This window comes from Rhagoletis pomonella, unplaced genomic scaffold (genome assembly GCF_013731165.1).
Source record: "Rhagoletis pomonella isolate Grant_MI unplaced genomic scaffold, Rhpom_1.0 Rhpom_scaffold_00005, whole genome shotgun sequence".
Lineage (NCBI taxonomy): Eukaryota > Metazoa > Arthropoda > Insecta > Diptera > Tephritidae > Rhagoletis > Rhagoletis pomonella.
In genome coordinates this window covers 65,055,931-65,077,031 of record NW_023458559.1, presented here as the reverse complement: position 1 = coordinate 65,077,031, position 21,101 = coordinate 65,055,931, and the positions used below count along the sequence as shown (strand labels likewise).

Below are 21,101 nucleotides of genomic sequence, written 5' to 3'. Positions count from 1 at the left end.
TTGATTTTAAGAATATAAAGATTGAAAATACATTCACTATTCCTTAAAAGCATCAAGTAAATGCAGGCAACATGTAAACACAAAACAGCTGATATGCACTTTGACACTTTATCCATTTTTACCCGGAGAAAAAGTCCGGGCTGTTTCGGGCAGGAAGAAAAAGACACTTACGATCCAATACGTTCCAATTTTCGCTCTCTATTACCCATTTTGTTGAGTACGGGAATTATTTCTGGGCTATTTTGGGCACCCGCGGGATCCGGCGTTGCGTACGGGAAAGAACCCAATATAAAGTGTGCCACAAGGCGACTTAATATAAGGTGATAGCAGGAGAACAAAAACAAAAATTTACATGTATTTTGTTTTTGCTTTGGCGGCATAAACTGCCAAAATCTGTAAGTGTGTGTGTGGAAATTCAAACAAAATTTTTCAATTTGACATTAGAAGCCGTGGGGCGAAACACATACACAAAATCAGCTGATCTAGTAACACCCCCACAAACATATTCTGAGCGCTCAGAATATATGAGTCGGAAAGGAGTCCTAGGTAAGTAAGAAATATGAGCTTCAAAAACAAACATTTTTTTACTCTTATATGAATCTTTTAGGAGTCATATATGATCCAAGTTATGAGCCAGCACTTTGGGTCAATATAAAAACAATAACGACTAGAAATTTATATCTAAACTTGTTTATACAGATATGAAAAATAATTAGGAAGGAAAAATAAACAAAATTTAGCTGCAGCAACTGCTATTACATGAATGCTGCAATATATGTACATATATATGTATGCGCAGAGGTTTGTATATAAATATCCAACAGTATTTGAAATGAATTCCTTGCTAACATGGCTCTAAAGTAAGTTCATTAAGAGAGTTGAAGAATAAAGCCAATAGGAGTCACAGAACAGCATAAGCTCATATAGGTCGACCTTCGCAGGAAGGGAAACACCCTCAATACGGACTCTTAAATGAGCTCATTATGAGCACAAAGGCTCCGAAATGGGACTCCTTAAAGACTCATTTATGACTCCAAATGTTTGCTGGGACCACCTTATATAAATTCGCCTTGGTGTGCCAGATATCAATGACATTCTATTTCAGTACTCTTCAAGGCGAATTTATATAAGGTGGTGTTATTAGCTCAGCTGATTTTGTGTATGTGTTTCGCCACGCGGCTTCCCAGCAAACATTTGGAGTCATAAATGAGTCTTTAAGGAGTCCTATTTCGGAGCCATTACGCTCATAATGAGCTCATTTAAGAGTCCGATATGAGGGTGTATCCCTTCCTCCGAATGTCGACTTATATGAGCTTAAATTCATATATCAAATGAGCCTCAATATGAGCCATATTGGACTCTTATTGGCCTCATATACGGCTCATTTTGGACTCTTTTAAAACAATTTTTTGCCTCATATAGGAATCATTTCAGACTCTTTTTAAGACTTACCGGTCTCATAAATTACTACAATCGGACTCTTATTTTACGTTATTCTTTGAGTCTTATGGAACTCACTATATTTGCAAAGGCATTCAGCAAAAATTCCTTTCAAATAACATACATACATACTTACGTGCATATACACATTCCAACATGCATTCAATAGCAGCAGCTGCAGCTAAATTTTGTTCATTTTTTGTTTTCTAATTATTTTCAATTTCTGTATGAACAAGTTTAGATATACATTTCAAATCTTTATTATTTTTATATTCGCACAAGGTGCTGGCTCATAACTTGGATCATATATGAATCCTAAAAGATTCATATAAGAGTAAACAATTTTTTGTTTTTGAAACTCATATTTTTTACCCACCTAGGACTCCTTTCGGACTCATATATTCTGAACGCTCAGAATATGTTTGCGGGGTTCTGATAACAAATTGCAAAATTTTGTTTGAATTTCTACACACACTCTTACAGATTTTGACAGTTTATGCCGCCAAAGCAAAAACAAAATACATGTAAAGTTTTGTTTTTGTACTCCTGCTATCGCCTTATATTAATTCGCCTTGGTACTCTTATTTAAAAATTTATTATCACAAATTTTTCTTTGATTTGATTTTCTCGTTAACCCTTTTGAACTTATGCATTTTCTTGATTTGAATAAAAAATTAAAGAAAAAGTATCAAGAAAATCTTGCCTCTTGTGCAAAAGCATATAGCGTTGCAGTAATAAAGTTTTCAGTCCGGAAGGATGAGGATCTAAGTCGAAATTAGACACAGATATGCAACAAAACCAAGGGCTAACGCCAGATTTGAAAAAAATGCGAATACCAGAAATGTAAGAAACAATAATAACAAAATCCAATTTTAATTTGAAATATGAAGACGTCAATTACCTGGTACACTTTAGTTGCGTTCCCCAACTTTTCTTTATATTATTTCTCTCTGAGTAGCGGTACCACTGACGGCGCCACCTTTGTTCGCTGCACCGTGACAGTAGTTGCGTTCCAGCAGCAGTACGAATAGCAGGTTTTACAGGATTTACAGGAACAGCTGTTTTCGCCATTAATAAACCTTATGTAAGGTGTCGTCGGGAACAGCTTCCTGTAAAATCCTGCAAATTCCTGCTATTCGTACTGCTGCTGGAACGCAACTATTAGCTGCATGTAGGAGGGTTGCCACCTCCTTGAAAAGTCGAATTTAGTTAAATTATTATGCATAAAATATCATACAGTAACGGCACATTTACATTGCACAATGCTGCCAAGATAATAAAGAAATACGTATTACTTGTCAAAAACGTTGTCTCCGTGGCGTCCTGACAGTAGTTATGCCAATACATTTTGTACAAAATGTCGGACGAGAACATTGTATTATAATACGCATTTCGCGCGCGCAATTTAAGTTAAATACTTAGGGGATTCCCTTAAACTCGTTAAGTCTTAAACCTACTACAAAAATAATAGGGGTCTTCCCTTAAACTCTTAAAAGCCTCATAAAATTCGTAAAGCTCGTAAATTTACGAGCCTCGTAAAAGAACTGTCAAAATTTGTATGGAACTCTATTTACGAGCCCCTCGTAAATTTACGAGGCAAATTTGATGCGCAAACAACCTCGTAAACTTCAGTGTTGCCGAGGGTCCGAAACTTTAAACTAAAATGTATGATAAAATAATAAAAATAAATGAAAAAAATAATACGCGAATGAAATGAATGATTTTCATCCACTAACTGTATTGACTAAGGTTTTCTGCTAATTGTCGGCATTTTTGATTGTATTTTAGCCAAGAGAGATAGAGACAAGATGGCGGGAGTTTATTGAAAATGCTACGAAACAAAAATTGCTCCACAAAATCCTAGTTTATCTGTCAAACAGTCACTTTACGCACATATTTGCACCTTTTCGCAAAGGGGGCGTTCCCATAAAAGCCTCGTAAACTTACGAGTTTTACACAGTTTAAGACGTTACGATGTTAAGGGAATCCCCTAAATAAAGGAGTGACAAAGTTACAAACACATCAGCGACTCTTGTGTTATTTTAGATCTTTTATTATGAATTTCCCTTCTTTCTTGCACGAGACGTCAAACTAAAAGCACTGATTTTGCAACCCTGCCAATTATGCAAATAACCGTTGATTTTTTTTTTAATTAGCTTTGTCGCATTTGCTTTCCTATAGTGAATAAAAATGTATTTTTATATGGAAGAAAACTGCGACCAATACCAAACAAAATTCTAAAAGGAAAATTTTTAGTCGCTTGAAACTTGCCCTTTATTATACTAGAACTGAGTGTGCTACAATACTGCATACCCAAAATCTTTCGGGGAATTTCATAGTCGAAATCGTGAAATTCTCAAAAATGAGTTGGCTACCCTGATTTCCACCCACTTCTATTCACAATCAAATAATTGGAAATGTGACTGAGGTAACTAAAAAAGAAGTAGAAAATAAACAAAAACAGCTGGTTATAAAAGTTTTAAAACAACAAAAGTTAAAAACAAATTCTTCCCAAGAACTTTTTCCAAAAATGAAAGTGGTACATTATACTCCTGCGAAGGAAGAGCTACTGCCAACTCGTAAAATTATGTGCACTTATCCGAACTGCGATTCCACCTTCACGAATGTCGGTAATCTGGATATGCACCTAAAACGTCATCATGGCAAACAACCTACCAAAAGCCTAGATCTAAGTGAAAAAGAATGCCTTTTTCATTGCCCCCAGTTGGAATGTACGTACCACGAAGCACATACTAGTAAAATGCACTTTAAAACATTGAAATACCTACGTCAGCACTATCAGAAAGTGCATGTAGCCAAAACCAATATCTGTAATCAGTGTGGCAAAGCTTTCATCAGCAGCAGTCAGCTCAAAGTGCATATGGAAAGGATGTGTGGGGTTAAATATACTTGCAGAGAGTGTGGTTGGGTATATAGTTCCATGGAAGCATTACAGACTCACGGAAAACGGAAAGAGCATAAGGTACGGGATGACCGAGTAATCGAAAAGAAAGCTCCATCGACAAGAAAAAGACATGCGGCGGAAGTGCGAAATGAAAATAATGACCAGGAAACACAAACTGATGGTAAATACTCTTAATATTAAAAACAATGTAACTTATGATTATATCATTCCATTTGACAGTACCGCCAGCAGCGAAATGTGTTGGTGAAACCAATATTCAGGCAGGAACTAGTAAAACTTGCACGAAATCTACACATGATAAAAATGTTTCGACGTATACACAACCACTGAATGATATAGCAGAGCCACGAAATATAGAAACTCAAACCGAAAATCAAATGATAAGATCATTACGCCAAACTACCTTCAACACCTCAACTCCTACAATGCATTCCTCCTTGGCAACTTCACAATTGCTTCCTCCCTCAACCCATACGTACACTCAAACATACGACGATCTTTTCGCAGATTCTTTGCTAGGTTTGACGGATATACAAACGCAAACCAATTGGTCCAGCTTCACTGATGCTGCAGCAACGGCTGAAGAGTTTTCTTCACATGCATATAATACATCTAGTGCAGGTACATGCACACGATGCGCCTATGATGAGTTGCTGGTTTCTACAGAAACTCAAACTAGTTTTACGCAGTGTTTGCTGGAATCACGCACTACTACCGGCGATAGTGAAGATGGTACATTTAGCAATCTATATCAAACACAGCAAACACAAACATGTGACATGTTACTTGGCGCACTCTTTGGTGCACAGGAGAGTGATCTACTTAGTGGTTATCACTCAACGTATACGCAAACATGATGGTTCGATTTGGATTTACACACGATTGATGGGGAAGAGGACGAAAGAGGTAACAATTTGGGTGATTAGGAAGCATAAGCTGTGGGATTTGGATTGAATCGACATAAAACTGTTATATACCCGATGGGGACGTTAATGATATGCGTAAGCATACAAATTATGCATGTAAGTTTAGCACTACATGTGATAAGAAAATATGTACTAAAAAAGATTATTGTATAATGATGTCAACAAAATAGTACGTAACGTAGTGCACTTTCTATGCCTACATAAATATGTATATACCCACATGCACACACTTAGTTGGAAAAATAAATTTATTTATTTATTTATAAAAGGCTTACATAACAATAACAATTATTATATAAACTAGAGTCCGACCGATTCCAATTTTTTTTCCGGTACCGATGCCGATGCCGATTAATCGGCTTATGGGGAAAGAATCGGCCGATGCCGAAGCCGATACCATAAAAAATTACAAATAAATGTATTAATTCATAAAATCAGTTCATTTCACGGAGTTAAAATAACAAAAAGAAAAGAAATAATTGAATTAATTGGCTTGTTATGCAACATTACATATGCATGTATGTACATACATACATATGGATGTGTGAAAATATATGTACATATATCACATTTATGTACATTACATAAAACACTTTTTTATATGGTGCTAAGCAAAAAATATTTAGGAACATAAAATTTGGGGCAAATTGGGGTTTTCAACCGAAACTGTGCATGTATGCATTACTTCGTTTTTTTTTCATATGCACTATTTCGCTTTTAAAACGAAAGTATGCATATGCATAATTTCGGTATTTTCTCATATGCATTATTTCGGTTTTCAACCGAAACTGTGCATGTATGCATTATTTCGGTTTTCTAACGAAAGTGTGCATATGGATAATTTCGATTTTTTCTAATATGAATTATTTACTTCTACTTAGTAAGGGTTATAATCCCTAAACGCGGCCGAAGGCCGCCTACGCAGAAAGAAGTTCTGCGCAAAAATACTTCCGGCCCCCTTTTCCGGCAACACAGAAAGAAGAGTTCTACTTACTAAGGGTTATAAACCCTAAACGCGGCCGAAGGCCGCCTACGCAGAAAAAAGTTCTGCGCAAAAATACTTCCGCCCTTCTTTTCCGGCAACACAAGTAATAGAGTTCTACTTAGTAAGGGTTATAATCCCTAAGCGCGGCCGAAGGCCGACTACGCAGAAAGAAGTTCGTTTTCATGTATGCACTATTTCGGTTTTTGTTATATGCATTATTTCGGTTTTGAGTCGAAACTGTGCATGTATGCATTACTTCCGTCTTTGTCATATGCATTATTTCGGCTTTGAACCGAAACTGTGCATGTATGCATTATTTCGGTATTTTCTCATATGCATTATTTCGGTTTTTTTCATATGCATTATTTCGTATGCACAGTTTCCATATGCACAATTTCAGGGTGCCATAAAATTTCATTTCGTTTTGTACTAAAATACACTCTTTTGCACTCAATGCATAAGAACTTATATGCTAGGATGTATGTACATACATATAGTGGTCCACAAAATAAAAGAATTGCGATATTTTGACCGATTTTGTCTTTTTTATTTAATGTTTATTATTGTTTTTTTTTTTTTATAAAAGTCTAGCTGGTATACAACAACATCATATAAATTCAGGTTTCAAACTTTGTACAAAAAATAGAAATTTCCTCTTATTTCCTCTTATTTCCTCTTATTTTCACCAAAATTTCAAACTTTTTAATCAGAATTTTGGTATGCAGTTTTGGAGACATTCTGCACAATGAACGACGACGCACCCACCAGGATTATGGGCAGCTGCTGCAGCTCGCCAGACATAACAATAGTCAGCGCTGGTCTGATAAACAGCATATCATGGCGACCTATGCTGACTTTGGCATCAGACCATCTGCCCATAGTCATCTCGATCGATAAACCAACCGACTTTGCTTCCGCGGAACACCGGACCTATATCGACTTTTCTAAAGCTGATTGGAAAGGCTTCGCGGAATTTACCGAAAACACCTTCGCTGCTCTCCCCACACCAACCGACGTCCACCTTGGTGAACGTAAGTTCCGCAGGGCTGTCACCGCTGCTGCAGCTCGCTTCGTACCGGCAGGATGCATTACAGACCCACGTCCAAATTTCCCTGCTGAAGCGGCTGTTCTAGCCGATGAGCGTGACAGCCTTCGTCAGGCCGATCCCGGAGATCCCCGTATCAGGGATCTCAACGCGGAGATTCGGCAACTAGTGAACGTACATAAGCGGAAGAAGTGGGATGAGCATCTGAAGACTTGTAACTTCACCTCTGGTGTGAGTAAGCTTTGGTCAACCGTGAGGTCACTGTCCAATCCGACGAAGCATGACGACAGGGTCGAAATTTCTTTCGGCGACCATGCTTCGTCGGACCCTGAGCGATGCGTGAGCTATTTTAGCCGGCAGTTCATACTGCATCCTCCAGTGGACAAAGCCAAGCGTCGAGGGACCAGAAGGCTGCGCTAACTGCCAACAACTTGTGCCCCCCTTGCTTTCACTTGCTGTGAAGTTCAGGTGGCCATCGGGAAGGCGAAAGCCTCCAAAGCCATGGGTCCCGACGGAATATGCATGCTGATGCTGAAAAATTTGGGTCCTGCGGGAGTAGTGTACCTAACGGAGGTCCTCGATTTGTCATCATCCCAGACATCCGCAAGGTGGGGAACAAGGGAAACCAGCCAACAAAGGAGATTCGTATCGACCGATAACACTCCTTTCCCGGTAGCGAAAACACTTGAGGCCTTGCTGCTCCCGTATTTCACACTCGACACTCGTCGGTAATGTTTAGAGACAAATCGAGCAAACTCAGGAAAATAAAAGAGGGGGTTCCACAGGGTGGTGTCCTTTCCCCGCTACTGTTCAACTTATATATTTCAAAGCTCCCTCAACCACCAGAGGGAGTCTCGATTGTCTCTTACGCCGACGATTGCTCAATCATGGCGACTGGGAATGGAATTGCTGACTTGTGTTCGAAAGTAAACGGGTATCTCTCCGAGCTTTCTCGCTTCTTCACTGCAAAGTGCCTAGCCCTCTCTACGAAATCCTCTGCGACCTTGTTCACCACCTGGACGAAGGAGGTCAGGATACCGCTGGGAATTCACGTCGATGATACACCAATTCCGACGGTGAATAACCCCAAAATAGTCGCAGTAACATTCGACAGCCTGCTCTCCTTCTCTGCGCACGCAATCGCTATTGTCAATACAAGCCACAACAAGGTCCTCAAGTCGCTAGCCGGCAGTACTTGGGGCAAAGACAAAGAAACGTTGCTGGCGACATACAAGGCAATAGGCCGGCCGGTTTTAAATTACGCAGCACCAGCGTGGTCGCCGGGGACTAGTAGGACGCAGTGGATGAAGCTACAGACGACTCAAAACACCGCTCTTAGGACAGCGACTGGAGGCCTCCTGATGTCGCCAGAACACCACCTGCATGACGAGGCGAAAATGCTCCCAGTCAAGGAGAATAATATGCTCTGCAAGCAGTTCTGGTTGGGAGCCACAGATGTGGCCACCCAAACATACAGCTGCTTGCAGAGGAGCCCTCGCCTAGGCATGTCAGGAGGAACCTCTACGAACTGACGGACGAAGTCCAGAGGTTCATTAAGCAGCCTCTGGACCCGTCAGCATACCGACAGGCGCTGAACGGCATTCACAGGGAGTCAGTCTCGAGTTATGTAGACTCCAGACCTGTGAATGCCGTTCTAGGCACACAACCACCGGACATTGACGAGACGGAGCTTCATCTTCCTCGGGAGACAAGAACCACAATATCCCAACTTCGCTCTGGCTACTGCAGCAGGTTAAACTCATACCTGAGCAGACTGATCGCGGATGTGCCAAATGAGTGTCCGGCATGCGGAGAGAGCCCTCACGACTCACGAAACATCTCTTCGCATGCCCGGAAAACCCGACAACCCTAACGGCTTTGTCCCTGTGGACCGACCCTATGGAGGCTGCACGCTTTTTAGGGCTGCCGTTAGTCGAACTTGACGACAACCACTGAGATACTAACCGATCTGGGCGGGGTTGTTGTAGCCGCTACAACAACAACAACAGGAGTGGAACCACATCTCCCGTTCATTAAGTACCGCCGCCGAAGAAGTAGTTGGATTTCAGCGAGCCCGAAAGAACAACTGGTACGATAAGGAGTGTCAGGAAGCTGCGGAGAAAAAAGATGCCGCCTACAGGGCCACGCTGCGATCGGGCGCAACGCGCGCTATGTGGGTAGCTATAGGGATCTGAAGAGGGAAGCGAGACGTATTTGCCGCAATAAGAAGAGAGAGGCCGAAATACGTGACTGCGAAGAGATTGAAATGCTGGCCGACAGGAAGAATGACCGAAAATTTTACCAGAGAGTTAGGCGACTTACGGAAGGTTTCAAGACCGGGGTGTACTCCTGTAAGACCTAGTAACTGATGTCCAGAGCGTACTTAAATTTTGGAGGGAACACTTTTCCGCCCTACTAAATGGTAGCAGCACGGAAAGTTGTAGAGAAGAAGAACCCGAGCCCGCAGTCGATAATGACGGAGTCGACGTTCCACCGCCTGACTATGACGAGGTACGTATAGCAATAACGCGGCTGAAAAACAACAAAGCTGCTGGAGCTGACAGCCTGCCAGCTGAGCTATTCAAGTACGGCGGCGAGGAGTTGATAAGGTGCATGCATCAACTCTTGTGCATAATATGGTCAGATGAACGCATGCCCGACGACTGGAATTTAAGTGTGCTCTGCCCAATCCACAAGAAAGGTGACCCCGCCATTCGCGCCAACTACCGCGGGATCAGCCTTCTAAGCATAGGTTACAAGGTCTTATCGAGCGTATTGTGTGAAAGACTGAATCCCACCGCCAATGAACTGATTGGGCCTTATCAGTGTGGCTTTAGACCTGCAAATCCACCATAGACCAGGTATTCACAATACGCCAAATTTTGGAAAAGACCCGCGAGAAAAGGATCGACACTCACCACCTATTTGTCGACTTTAAAGCCGCTTTCGACAGCACTAAAAGGAGTTGCCTATACGCCGCTATGTCTGAATCTGGCATCCCCGCCAAACTGATACGGCTGTGTAAAATGACGTTGACCAATACCACCAGCTCCGCCAGAATTGGGAAAGACCTCTCCGAGCCGTTCGCCAACAAACAGAGTTTCAGACAGGGCGACTCACTTTCATGTGACTTCTTTAATCTGATGTTGGAGAAGATAATAAGAGCTGCAAACTACTACAAGAGCGTGCCATTGCTGGCGTACGCCGATGACACCGACATCATCGGTAACAAGAACCGCGAAGTCTGTTCTGCCTTTTCCAAGTTGGATAAGGAAGCGAAGCGAATGGGTCTGGTGGTAAACGAGGACAAGACGAAGTATATCCTGTCATCAAACAAACAGTCAGCACATTCGCGCCTTAGTACCCACGTCACTGTTGAAATGTTATAACTTCGAGAAAGTAGAGAACTTCGTTTACTTGGCAACCAGCATTAACACCGATAATAATGTCAGCATTGAAATCCAACGCAGAATCACTCTTGCCAACAAGTGCTAATTTGGACTGAGTAGGCAATTCAGGAGTAAAGTCCTCTCTCGACGTACGAAAACCACGCTCTATAAGTCACTCATCATGGCCGTGCTGGTATATGGCGCAGAAGCATGGCCAATGACAACATCCGATGAGGCGGGTCTTGGAGTATTCGATAGAAAGATTTTGCGGAAGATTTACGGACCTTTACGCGTGGGCGACGGCTAGTACCGCAGACAATGGAACGATGAGCTGTATGAGCTTTACAACGACATGGACATAGGTCAGCGAATTAAAATACAGCGACTCTGCTGGCTTGGCCATGTCGTTCGAATGAACACCGATGCTCCAGCTCTGAAAGTATTCAACTCGGAACCTGCTGGTGGTAACAGAGGAAGAGGGAGGCCCCCACTGCGATGGAAAGACCAGGTGGAGAAGGACTGGGCTTCACTTGGCATTTCCAATTGGCGTCAGTTGGCACAGAAAAGAAACGACTGGCGTGCTTTGTTGAACTCAGCCAAAATCGCTTAGGCGGTTACAGTGCCAAATAAGGAGAAGAAGATCACATGTAGAATTCATTAGTAATTGAATTGGATCCAAGTTATCAAAATTCATGCGTCTATGAATATCAAGTGCAGGACAGAAGACTAGTAAATGTACTACGCTGATTTGAGATTCACAGAAAGGACACCGGCTTTGGTGACCATCAGGGATGAAAAATGGAAATTTCAAATTGTACCTAATATCATAAAATAAATGCACCTAACAGAGACTGATTGCACTTAAAAAAAGTTACATAATTTTGTTTAAAAGATAAATACAAAAGATGGATGTACCTTAAACTTGATTATTATTTTTTTTTAAAACGTAAACAGAAGGCAGCGTTAATCCGTATCAACTCGGGAATTAACTGCAGTTGATCCGGATTAAGTCAGAGTTAGTCCGGATCAACGCTGCCGTCTGTTTAAGCTTTAACTGAGCTTATTGGACTTATGCATAAAAAATAAAATAGATTTAAAGAGCTTTATAAAGTGAAATTTTCATACAAATTTTATATTTATAAAGCGGTTAAAGTAGACTTTATAAACATGAATTTGGATGTATGTATATCAATAGACTATATGTAGTTTAATGGGAATCGGAGAAGCTTTTTATTGTACAACTTTGACTACTGAAAAATATTGACGAAAATACAAATGAATACACTTTGCGAAGTTTACTTTTTTATCCAGCTTTTTATAAAACAACAAGAAATGTCTGTTAATTTAACTGATTCCCTTTAATAGGTGCAGAAAATAATGGGAATTCCCGCAAATAACTTCGAAAGCACTACGGTATATGTGAAAGTTGAAGAAATCCTAGACATAAAATTAATAGAACAGTTAAAAATGTTATCGTATGCAGCAGACTTAGCTTTTATGGTTTCAATAGATAAAAAATACATTCCAATAATTGCAAAGGTAGAGCGTTTGTAGATTCCACACCTTCAGAGAGGGGAGTACGTCGGTCTAACGCCCAATGACATTTTATGGAAGAAATTAGTTCAAATATCTAATATGAAAAATATGACAAGAATTACGAATTTGAGGAAAGCTAAGTAAAGTGTTAATTTTTCGTAGGGGCTTTTCTAAATGCAATGTAAAATTTTTAAGAGAATATATAATAGGGATATTATCGCAGTCTTGCAAAGCCCTTCCACGGTTTGCAAAGCTGCCCCATATGAAAACCGGTTTTTATCGTGCAATCTGTGCACCGTGCAAGGGCTTTGCAAGACTCAGAGAATATCCCATTTTTTATTTTGTTAATGTCTTCCTCTTGACCAGTTTTCTTTGGAATTGTTTATTTTTCAAAATAAAAACGAAGCTTCTCCCATGCCTACAAGTAAATATATACAAGTAAAAGCACGGTGAAAGAAAAAAATTAAAAATGCATCTGATCAAAAGATTATTGTACCTAAAGTCTAGTGATTGTAGCTAATGTACCTTTAGGTCAGCAAACGTCGCAAAAAGGTACAACTGTACCCACTTTTTCATCCCTGTTGACCACCCTTTAATAGATGAACGCAGATGAACGGTTGTTATGATAGTAGTAGAGTAAACCATAGTAGAGTTTTGTTCTCCATTTAGATCTATTACCGAGCCCTGCCTTTTCCCTTCCGGAATCGATTGACCAAAAATTCACTACCGGAATCGGTTAGGGACCAAAACGAAATTTGTACAAAAGAATTCCCGATTACTGCTATTATCGATTAAAGTGAGAACACGTTTTTTCGGTGACCTTGCTAACTTCAATTGCTGATTAGTATATTACGCATAGAACAATTTCAATTAAATTTTGCTTTGGGATGCTCAGTTTAAACAGCGATAACGAGAACAAATTATTCGGAATTCGACGATTTTTGGGTTCAAAGGCAGTGGCATCTTTTAAAGTGATGGCAGCTCTACATACGCTTATAAACGAAAAAGCCACAAAGAGAAACGCATAAACAAAACAAACAGCGATGTGTAACAAAAAGGTGAGAAAATACACAAGAAAACTCGTTGTACGACAAAAAAAAACTGCATGCAAACATAAAAGAAATTGGCTTTTGCTACTTTTCCTAAGTAGAAGAACGAAATAAAAATCGCTTTCCGTGTGCAGTGAAAGAATAGAGGACGCCCGTTTGCGCTTACGCATTATTGTTCGCTACTGCGTCGGGCGAAAGAGTTTTTCTTGACTTTGTGTATGTGTGTGAAAAAGGGTAGGGAATTGGTGTGGTTGGGATTGCGAGGAAAATAGAAACTCTGTCGTCGTCGTTGTCGCCGACAGATTTCGAGAAATACTACAGAGAAGGTGAAATGCAGATGTGCCGGGATACGAGTTCATAAGAATTATCTTGTTTAAAATAAAAGAATTTAAGTTTTCAAAGTGCTGTGTACACTATTTAACATGCACTAAATGAGTGATTTTTGCTTTAATTGAAAAATAGACGTGAAAGCAAATAGCAAAGGTGTACTTGCATTGGAAAAGTGCAAACGACGACGTTACCCTGGTAAAGGGGAGGCGTCGCCATACGGTAGCGTGAAAAACGCTGACAGTACGGAAAATTTTGGAGCATAAGAAAAAAAAAATAAAAAAGACGGGTGAGGTCAAGTAAGCTGCCTTGGCTGGTTGCACGTACGGTCGATTGAAACGCAGTCAGGCAGTCTGCCGCGTACACGACTACGGAGGGTGAGGCTGCATCCAGGTGAGTTAGTGCATTTTCCAACTATTCAACAATATTTGTGTATATTGTCGTGAAATTGCAGCGATATCTACGAACAAAGTATTGACCATTCAAATTCTATGCAATTCAACAAAGCAAAGAGTATAAAATAGAAAGCAGGCCATTGGTCAGTGATTGTTGGCTCTATATCCTGTTTGTGCTACGCCAGTTATGGTGAAAGGTGAATTCTAATAAAAAAAACTACATACATACATATTTGTGCAATGTCGATTCAATCACCATTTTCAATTATTTATTTAGTGTTTATAATGCTGTACAAATTACGAAAATCCACTGGTACCTCCTTCTTTGCGTGGTGAACAAGTGGAATATCTAACCAAGTTTATGATGCTGTGCTGGTAGTCGAACAAGTGGAATATCTAAGCAGATTTATGAAGCTTTGCTGGAACCTCCTTCTTTAAATAAATAAACACGTTGGTTGACTTCAACACAATTTATTGCCCGCTCATTACACGAGTCGGGATGAGTTATCAAACTAAACTGAAAAACTATTTTACTCTACTTTAAATCGAAATCTAATTCTACAAATACACTTACAAATAAATAAGCTGCAGTCGCGACCATCGTCGGTGGGAACGCCGCTGACTGCGCTAAGTGTGATGATAGCGTGGAGCATAACATAAATTCACTCCCACGCTAGATAGCTGGTCTTCGCTATGTAACTGCCCTGCACCTGCAAGCTGGTGTTATGTTGCAGATTCGGGGAATTTGTGACTGTTGCTCAATACTATTGGCCTTGAGCCATATATGACCATTATGACAGCATAATACAAATTCACTCCCACGCTAGAGCTACAAAGCTGGCTTTTGATATGCAGCTGCCCTGCATTTGCAGGCTGGTGTTATGTTGCAGATTCAGGAAATTTGCGGATGTCGCTTATTATTGTTGGCCTTGAGTCACATGTGATAACTCCTCGCCTTCTAAATGAAGGCCGTCCTCGGACTTTTTCAGGTTGTCTATAATGACTTGGATATCGTGCTTTTTTCGTTTTCTCGTTTGCTTTTGCCGTAGCTTGAGGAGGGAATAGCAACCTACCAAAATGGCGAAAGTAGCCAAACCTGATAACACGGGCCACATCACAGTTCTTACCTCTATCTTTTCAATGTATCTTAAGTTTTTTGCACTAATTCGCTGGAGATATGGTAAGCTCAGTATTTCATTGTGTTTAGTAATATTTACGAGAGTTGACGTCGCCGAACTTGGTAACCTCCTCAATACGCCGAGCTTATTTTGGTAGTAAGATCCATTAATTTCGATCCCGTCTTCGAAGGTGAGCAAGTAAGTGCCGGTAACGGTTTTTTCGGAGCCATCGCTTAACTTGACTACCGCGGTGTTGTCGTTGATAACTATAACACCCTCGTCCACCATTGTAATTGGTTCAAGGTGGCTGGGTCGTGTACCACAATGGGCTATGTTTCCCGAATGGAGCTGCTGTGCGCATGTTATGCTATTCAGCTTTTTGCAGAATGTGGAAGTAAGTGCCTTAATACAGTTTCCAATGGCCAAAATCCGATTGTCACAGTCAGCGACGTTGTTATCGTTCCCTAAGTGCAGGACGGTTTCGTTATGTTGAACGGGGAGCAAAATAATTCGCTTACAAACTAATATAGGTTTTGGAATTTTAATTAAAAAGTATAAAAACTTATTATCTAATAGGACTCTAATGCTTGATACCTCTAATAGATCAGTAATTGTTGTGTTTGTGGAGTGCATGCTAGTTATATCCCTTACATCATCAACATTTAATATTGAGGGGTTAACGACGCCAATCTTTGCAAGGGCAATGGTTGAAATTAAGGTTTCAATTTCGCAAATCAACATTCTATTTCTGGCAAGCAGTGTTTCATACAGGTGTTGGGTGTCAATATGCTCTGCCTTTACGTTCCTTGTGATTAAGTTCACCGTGTCTGTCAGATTATTAATTTTTTCCTGTACTATCGTGTTTATGTCTATTTGCCTATTTTCGGCGTTAATTAGCTCTTGCTGTCGGAATTTCAGATTTTCAAAATCCTCAAAATCTGGGGTCCCTGCTATGACCTTTAAAGCCGTTCCTAACAAGTTAATGCTTCGAGCCTGTCTGTGGTGGATATCAATTGTTGCTAAAAGTGTTTTTATATGGGTAATGTCTGAGTCCAAGAGCATTCTCATATGAGAAGCCGTGAAATGTTTTGTTAATTCTTTTGTTTCCTCGGCTATTTCCATGTAAGTCTCAATATTAGCTGTGTGCTTTAGATAGTTAACATCCTGCCAAATAGTTACGATTCCGTCCTGGATCGGTATGTATCTTGAGTTCGAGTAGTCCGTTAGTTTTGCTGTCGTTGTGGTTGACCCAACCAGAAGCACCATCAGAAGAATCCTGAAAAATTACGAAACTATTATAAACTATTTTAAATTGTCCTTGTGGACCACCCTCCCTCTAATTAAGACTGTGGTCCCCAAGTCTGCTTCCACCCTTTCCTCTGTATATAAGGGTGAGAGCTTATTTCCTATTCTTTTGTTGGATTTTACCAACACTCGTTCTCCTACGTTAAATATTCTATTTTTTCTAGAGGGGTTGTTCCTCTCCAGTTGTTCTTTTTGAGCTTTTATTAATTTATTCTTTATCTCATCTCGCAGCTCTCTTGGCGAGGCGTGAATTACGTCAACGGGTTTTTTGTTGGTCACAGAATGGATTGTTCGATTGTATTCAAACGTGGCCAGCAATATAAGTTCGATCGTTTCGCCAATGTTCCTCTCCATTTTTAGGCACCTAGCAATCTCAGCAAGTGTACTGTGAAAACGCTCAACCTGACCGTTAGAAATGCTGTGCAGCGGAGGCGCATTCACGATATCAACATCGAAATGATTCTTCAGTAGTGACTTTATTGTTTCGGAATTGAATGACGCTTCATTATCGCAATAGATAGTTTTTGTGCCCGGAAATATGTTCATTAATTGTAGAATTGGGCCCCTCAAATCCACAATAGTGCGAGATGGTACGTGTTGGACCACCGCAAATTTAGAGAACTTATCAAGACAGGTAAGGAAGTACTTCTTGTCTGTAGAAAAAATGTCGATATGCAACATTTCTCCAGCATATGATGCTGTTGGAGTTACCCCCAGTGGCTGCCTACAGGGGTGCCTATCGTATTTGGCCTTGTTACAAATCTTACAGTTTAAAGCCACCTCCTTTGCCATCTTGCTCATTTTTGGAAAAAAATAATCATTCAGAATTTGCCTGACATTTTCTTGCGAAGCTCTATGCGCTCTATTGTGTTCAGTTACTACAATTTCTCTTTGCTCGTTAGGGTCCACCACATCAATAACGAACCTCCTTGCATATATAAATTTTGTGGCCGGAAAGGCCTCTATCAATCTATGTTGAATATGAGCAAGAACTGGCAGCTCGCAATGAATTGCATTTACCACCTCCGTGTTTACTGCATCTCGAATCAATTCTAAGAGACCGTTTCTATTTGTGATGTCAAGAATATGCCTGGTTTTCTTTCCAAACATAATTAAAGTTCGCTTCGAAGGGGTTTCGGCTTCCCCAATTATAATTTGATTCCTGTAGCAATTCACAGGTTTGTCAGTGGTCTCCATGGTGTAAGTTAAAGACTCTTCGCTGTGTATAGTGGCACAATCCGAAATTGCGTCTTCTTCTAGAACATTAATTGGTTGTCGGGATAAGGCATCCGCCACGAAATTCTCCCTTCCCGGTTTATAATGCAACTTCGCATTATGCTCATCAATGAAGGCTTTCCATCGTTTTATCTTTGCATTCGAGTTTCTGTCCGAAACTGAAAAAGTTAGTGGCTGATGATCAGTAAACACATTGAGATTCGTCACCCCATACAAATAATTTCTAAGGGTCTTAAGGGCCCACACAATAGCGAGCAATTCTTTTTCGTTAGCAGCAAAGTGCAGTTCCCTGTCCTTAAGTGTTCTAGATATCATTGTTATTGGCTTTCCCCCTTGAGAGAGCACTGCGCCCAGCCCGTATGCTGAGGCATCCGTTGTCAGATCAAATTCCTTATTAAAATCTGGGTATTTCAAAACTACATCCTCCGACATCAAAATCTCCTTCAGCTTGCTGAAAGCGCAAATCTGTTTCAGATCTAGCTCGACCTGTACTTTTTTCGATTGAGATGCTTTTATTTTACCATTTTCACCCTTGAGCAAATCTGTCAAGGGCCTAGCAATTGTAGCGAAATCCTTTATGAAGCATCTGTAATAACTGGCTAGTCCAAGAAATGATCTAACCTCAAATAGATTGGTTGGTTGTTTATAGTTTTTAATTGCCTCTATCTTATCTGGGCATGTTTTAATACCGCCTCTTGAAACTAAGAAGCCCAAATACTCTACTTCTGTTTTAAAAAATTTCGACTTTTCGATCGAAACCCTCATGTTTGCATCACATAGTGACCTCAGTACCCATTGGACATCGTCAACATGTTGCTCCATTGTTTTTGAAAAAATAATAACGTCGTCGACGTAGACATGACAGGTCTTGCCAATTTTTTCCCTAAGAACGTCGTCAATGGCTCGTTGGAAGATGCTTGGTGCATTTTTGAGTCCAAATGGCATTCGGCAAAATTCGTATTTGCCATTATTTACTGAGAATGCGGTTTTTTCCCTATCACTCTCTTTTAATTCTATCTGGTGGAATCCTGACTTAAGATCAAGGGTCGTGAAAAAATTCGCCCTTCCCATATTGGACAGTATCACCATTACGTTCGGAATGGGGTATTTATCATCTATGGTTTTGGCGTTAAGCTTACGAAAGTCCAGGACGAGACGTTTCTTCCTATTTCCCTTATCGTCAGTACCCTTTTTGTCAACAACCCATACCGGGTTGTTGTATGGGGACCTAGATGGCCTAATAACGCCATCGCTTAAAAGCTGTTTTATTTCTTCATTTACAAAGTTTGCTACCCCCATTGGGTAGGGATACAATTTCGAGTAGACCGGGTCTTGGTCTGAAGTTCGAATCGTAGCCACGATGTTTGTGTTATAGGGTAGCTTTTTCTTTGGGTCCGCAAAAGCTTCCTTTTGACCCTTAATCATCTTAAAAAATTGTTCTCTCACTTCTTCCGGAATTTCTTCCTTATGAATTTTTAGCACGTTTACATCCTCACACCTCAAAAACAAAATGTTTTCTGTTCCGAAATCGTATTTGATCAATCTCTGACTCAAATCTATTTTAGCATTGACCTTTGTTAATAGGTCAAGTCCTATTATGCCGTCAAAAGTTGACAGGCTTGGCAAAATGTAAAAATCGGCATCAACACCAAAAATATTTATTTTACACTTTTCATTTATTTTATTAAATCCGTGGATTGATTTAATCAAAAACGGAGAAGACACCGGTCTGATGCCTTGTAGCTCTTTTAAGTTTTTTATATAGTTCTTTGCAGTACCTGTATCCACCAATAGTTTGACACTACTCTTTGCTCCACCTATGGTTCTACTGATCCATGGGAGAGCTGATCTTTCCCTAAAAAATTAACCTGTTCTTCTTCTTCAATGTCCGAGGTTTCATTCTGCGCTGCGTTATTGTAATTATCTTCCCCGGACTTGTCGTCTACTATATGATTCACTCTTTGCAGTTTAGGACCGGTATTCCGGTCAGAACCTGCAAGCCTCTTATGTTGTGGCTGGTAGGGCCTAATATTTTGGGACGTACCGCCCCTATACTGCTGTTGATTTTGTGCGACCCTTTGCGATGGTTCTTTGCGCCAGTTTGTACTTTGGCGCAGTTTTGACTCCGACGGATCAACTTCCATGGGAGTCACTTGTTGATTGTTATTCCTACCTACATTTTCTCTGTATTGTCTATTAGAGAAATGAGGATTTTTTTGTGGGGCCCGCATCCTCTGGTCTGAGCCACTATCATTGATTCTCCTAAATCTGCTCGAGTCTTCGGCGGATGCCGCGAAACTTGTAGCGAACACATATCTTTCCCTGTTTGACTCAACTTCCTGCGCTAAGGCCAGAGCGCTAGGTAAATTCTCCGGTCGAGACGCAAAAAGAATGTCACACAGAGGTCTTTTAAGACCCGAAATAAACACCCTCAATGCGTCTGCCCTATATTTCGTACAGATGGATTCAGCAATAGCACCCTCATGGGTCATAATAGTTTTGTTCGTGAGAAGTGTTAACTTCTTTTCTACCTCGTCAAAGTATTTGACAACTGACAGGTTACCCTGTCGAAGTGTTGAAAGCTCCTGCTCTATTAAATACACTGGACGTTTGTCCGCATATGTGAAGTCTAATCTGGAAATTATTGCCTCAAAATTTAGCACCGTATTAAAGGATGCCAAAACGGCATCGGCGGATCCCTTCAACTTATTTCTTATTATTCCCACAGCCTGGTAGTGCCTCGAACTACCCTGGTAGCCTCGAAACACTTCGTATGCGGTGTGGGCAGCTTGGCGCCACGAAACGTATGTGCTGACCTGGCCGTCGAATTCCGGCAAGGATTTGACGAGATCAAGGGGTTCTTCACATTTTACATTCGTTGTGATTTTCACAGCCTCGTAAGTTTGTGGCTTTTTCACTGTTGTCAAATTCGTTACCTGTTCCGTCAGTCGGGTAAGCTTTTCTTCAAAAGCCTCTTGTTGTTGTTGCAGTGCGCCTGTTACAGCGGCCTGCACCAAGGTCTTTACCTGGTTCGCGTCCATTCTATTTGAGACTCGCAAACTTGCTATTCTTTCCAACAGTTCCTCTAATTCTTCACTGTCACTCATTCACAAGAAACGACAAACCGTAAAAAAAAATCGCGCGATACACCCAAACAGTCAGCCCTTTTTATTTTTTTTTCTTAAATGAATTTTCCTTTTCTCTCAAAAATTGCCCTTGCAACTGTTTAGCTTTTTGTTTCTGTTTTATTAATACACTTTATCAATGCACTCACACTTCAACCTTTAGTATATTATTTTTTCGTTGCTTTTTTTTTTTTTAATAATACAATACTAAAAATTTTGTATCAATTCTTTCTCTTTTTGCATCTTTCATTTTTTTTTTTTTTAACACCAATGCTTTTCCTTTTCTTTTTTTTTTTTTT

At 40.4% G+C, this 21,101-nt stretch overlaps 3 protein-coding genes across 3 annotated transcripts in view; 2 read left to right on the top strand and 1 right to left on the bottom strand.

The window, feature by feature from the left end:
* LOC118739356 (calcium-transporting ATPase type 2C member 1-like) overlaps positions 1–21,101 on the bottom strand; it is a 592,847-nt gene that overhangs the window by 545,758 nt on the left and 25,988 nt on the right. The gene's annotated exons all lie outside the window — the stretch shown is intronic.
* Positions 3,828–5,555, top strand: LOC118739365 (zinc finger protein 236-like). Its single transcript, XM_036470641.1, has 2 exons — positions 3,828–4,526; positions 4,586–5,555. The coding sequence occupies exons 1-2, from the start codon at positions 3,971–3,973 to the stop codon at positions 5,221–5,223; spliced, it is 1,194 nt and encodes a 397-aa protein (XP_036326534.1). The 5' UTR covers positions 3,828–3,970; the 3' UTR covers positions 5,224–5,555.
* LOC118739357 (ras-GEF domain-containing family member 1B) overlaps positions 13,218–21,101 on the top strand; it is a 15,231-nt gene continuing 7,347 nt past the window's right edge. Inside the window, exons 1-2 of the mRNA XM_036470623.1 lie at positions 13,218–14,016; positions 14,078–14,215. The gene's annotated coding sequence lies outside the window, so the exon portion shown is untranslated. The remainder of the gene's footprint in view (positions 14,017–14,077; positions 14,216–21,101) is intronic.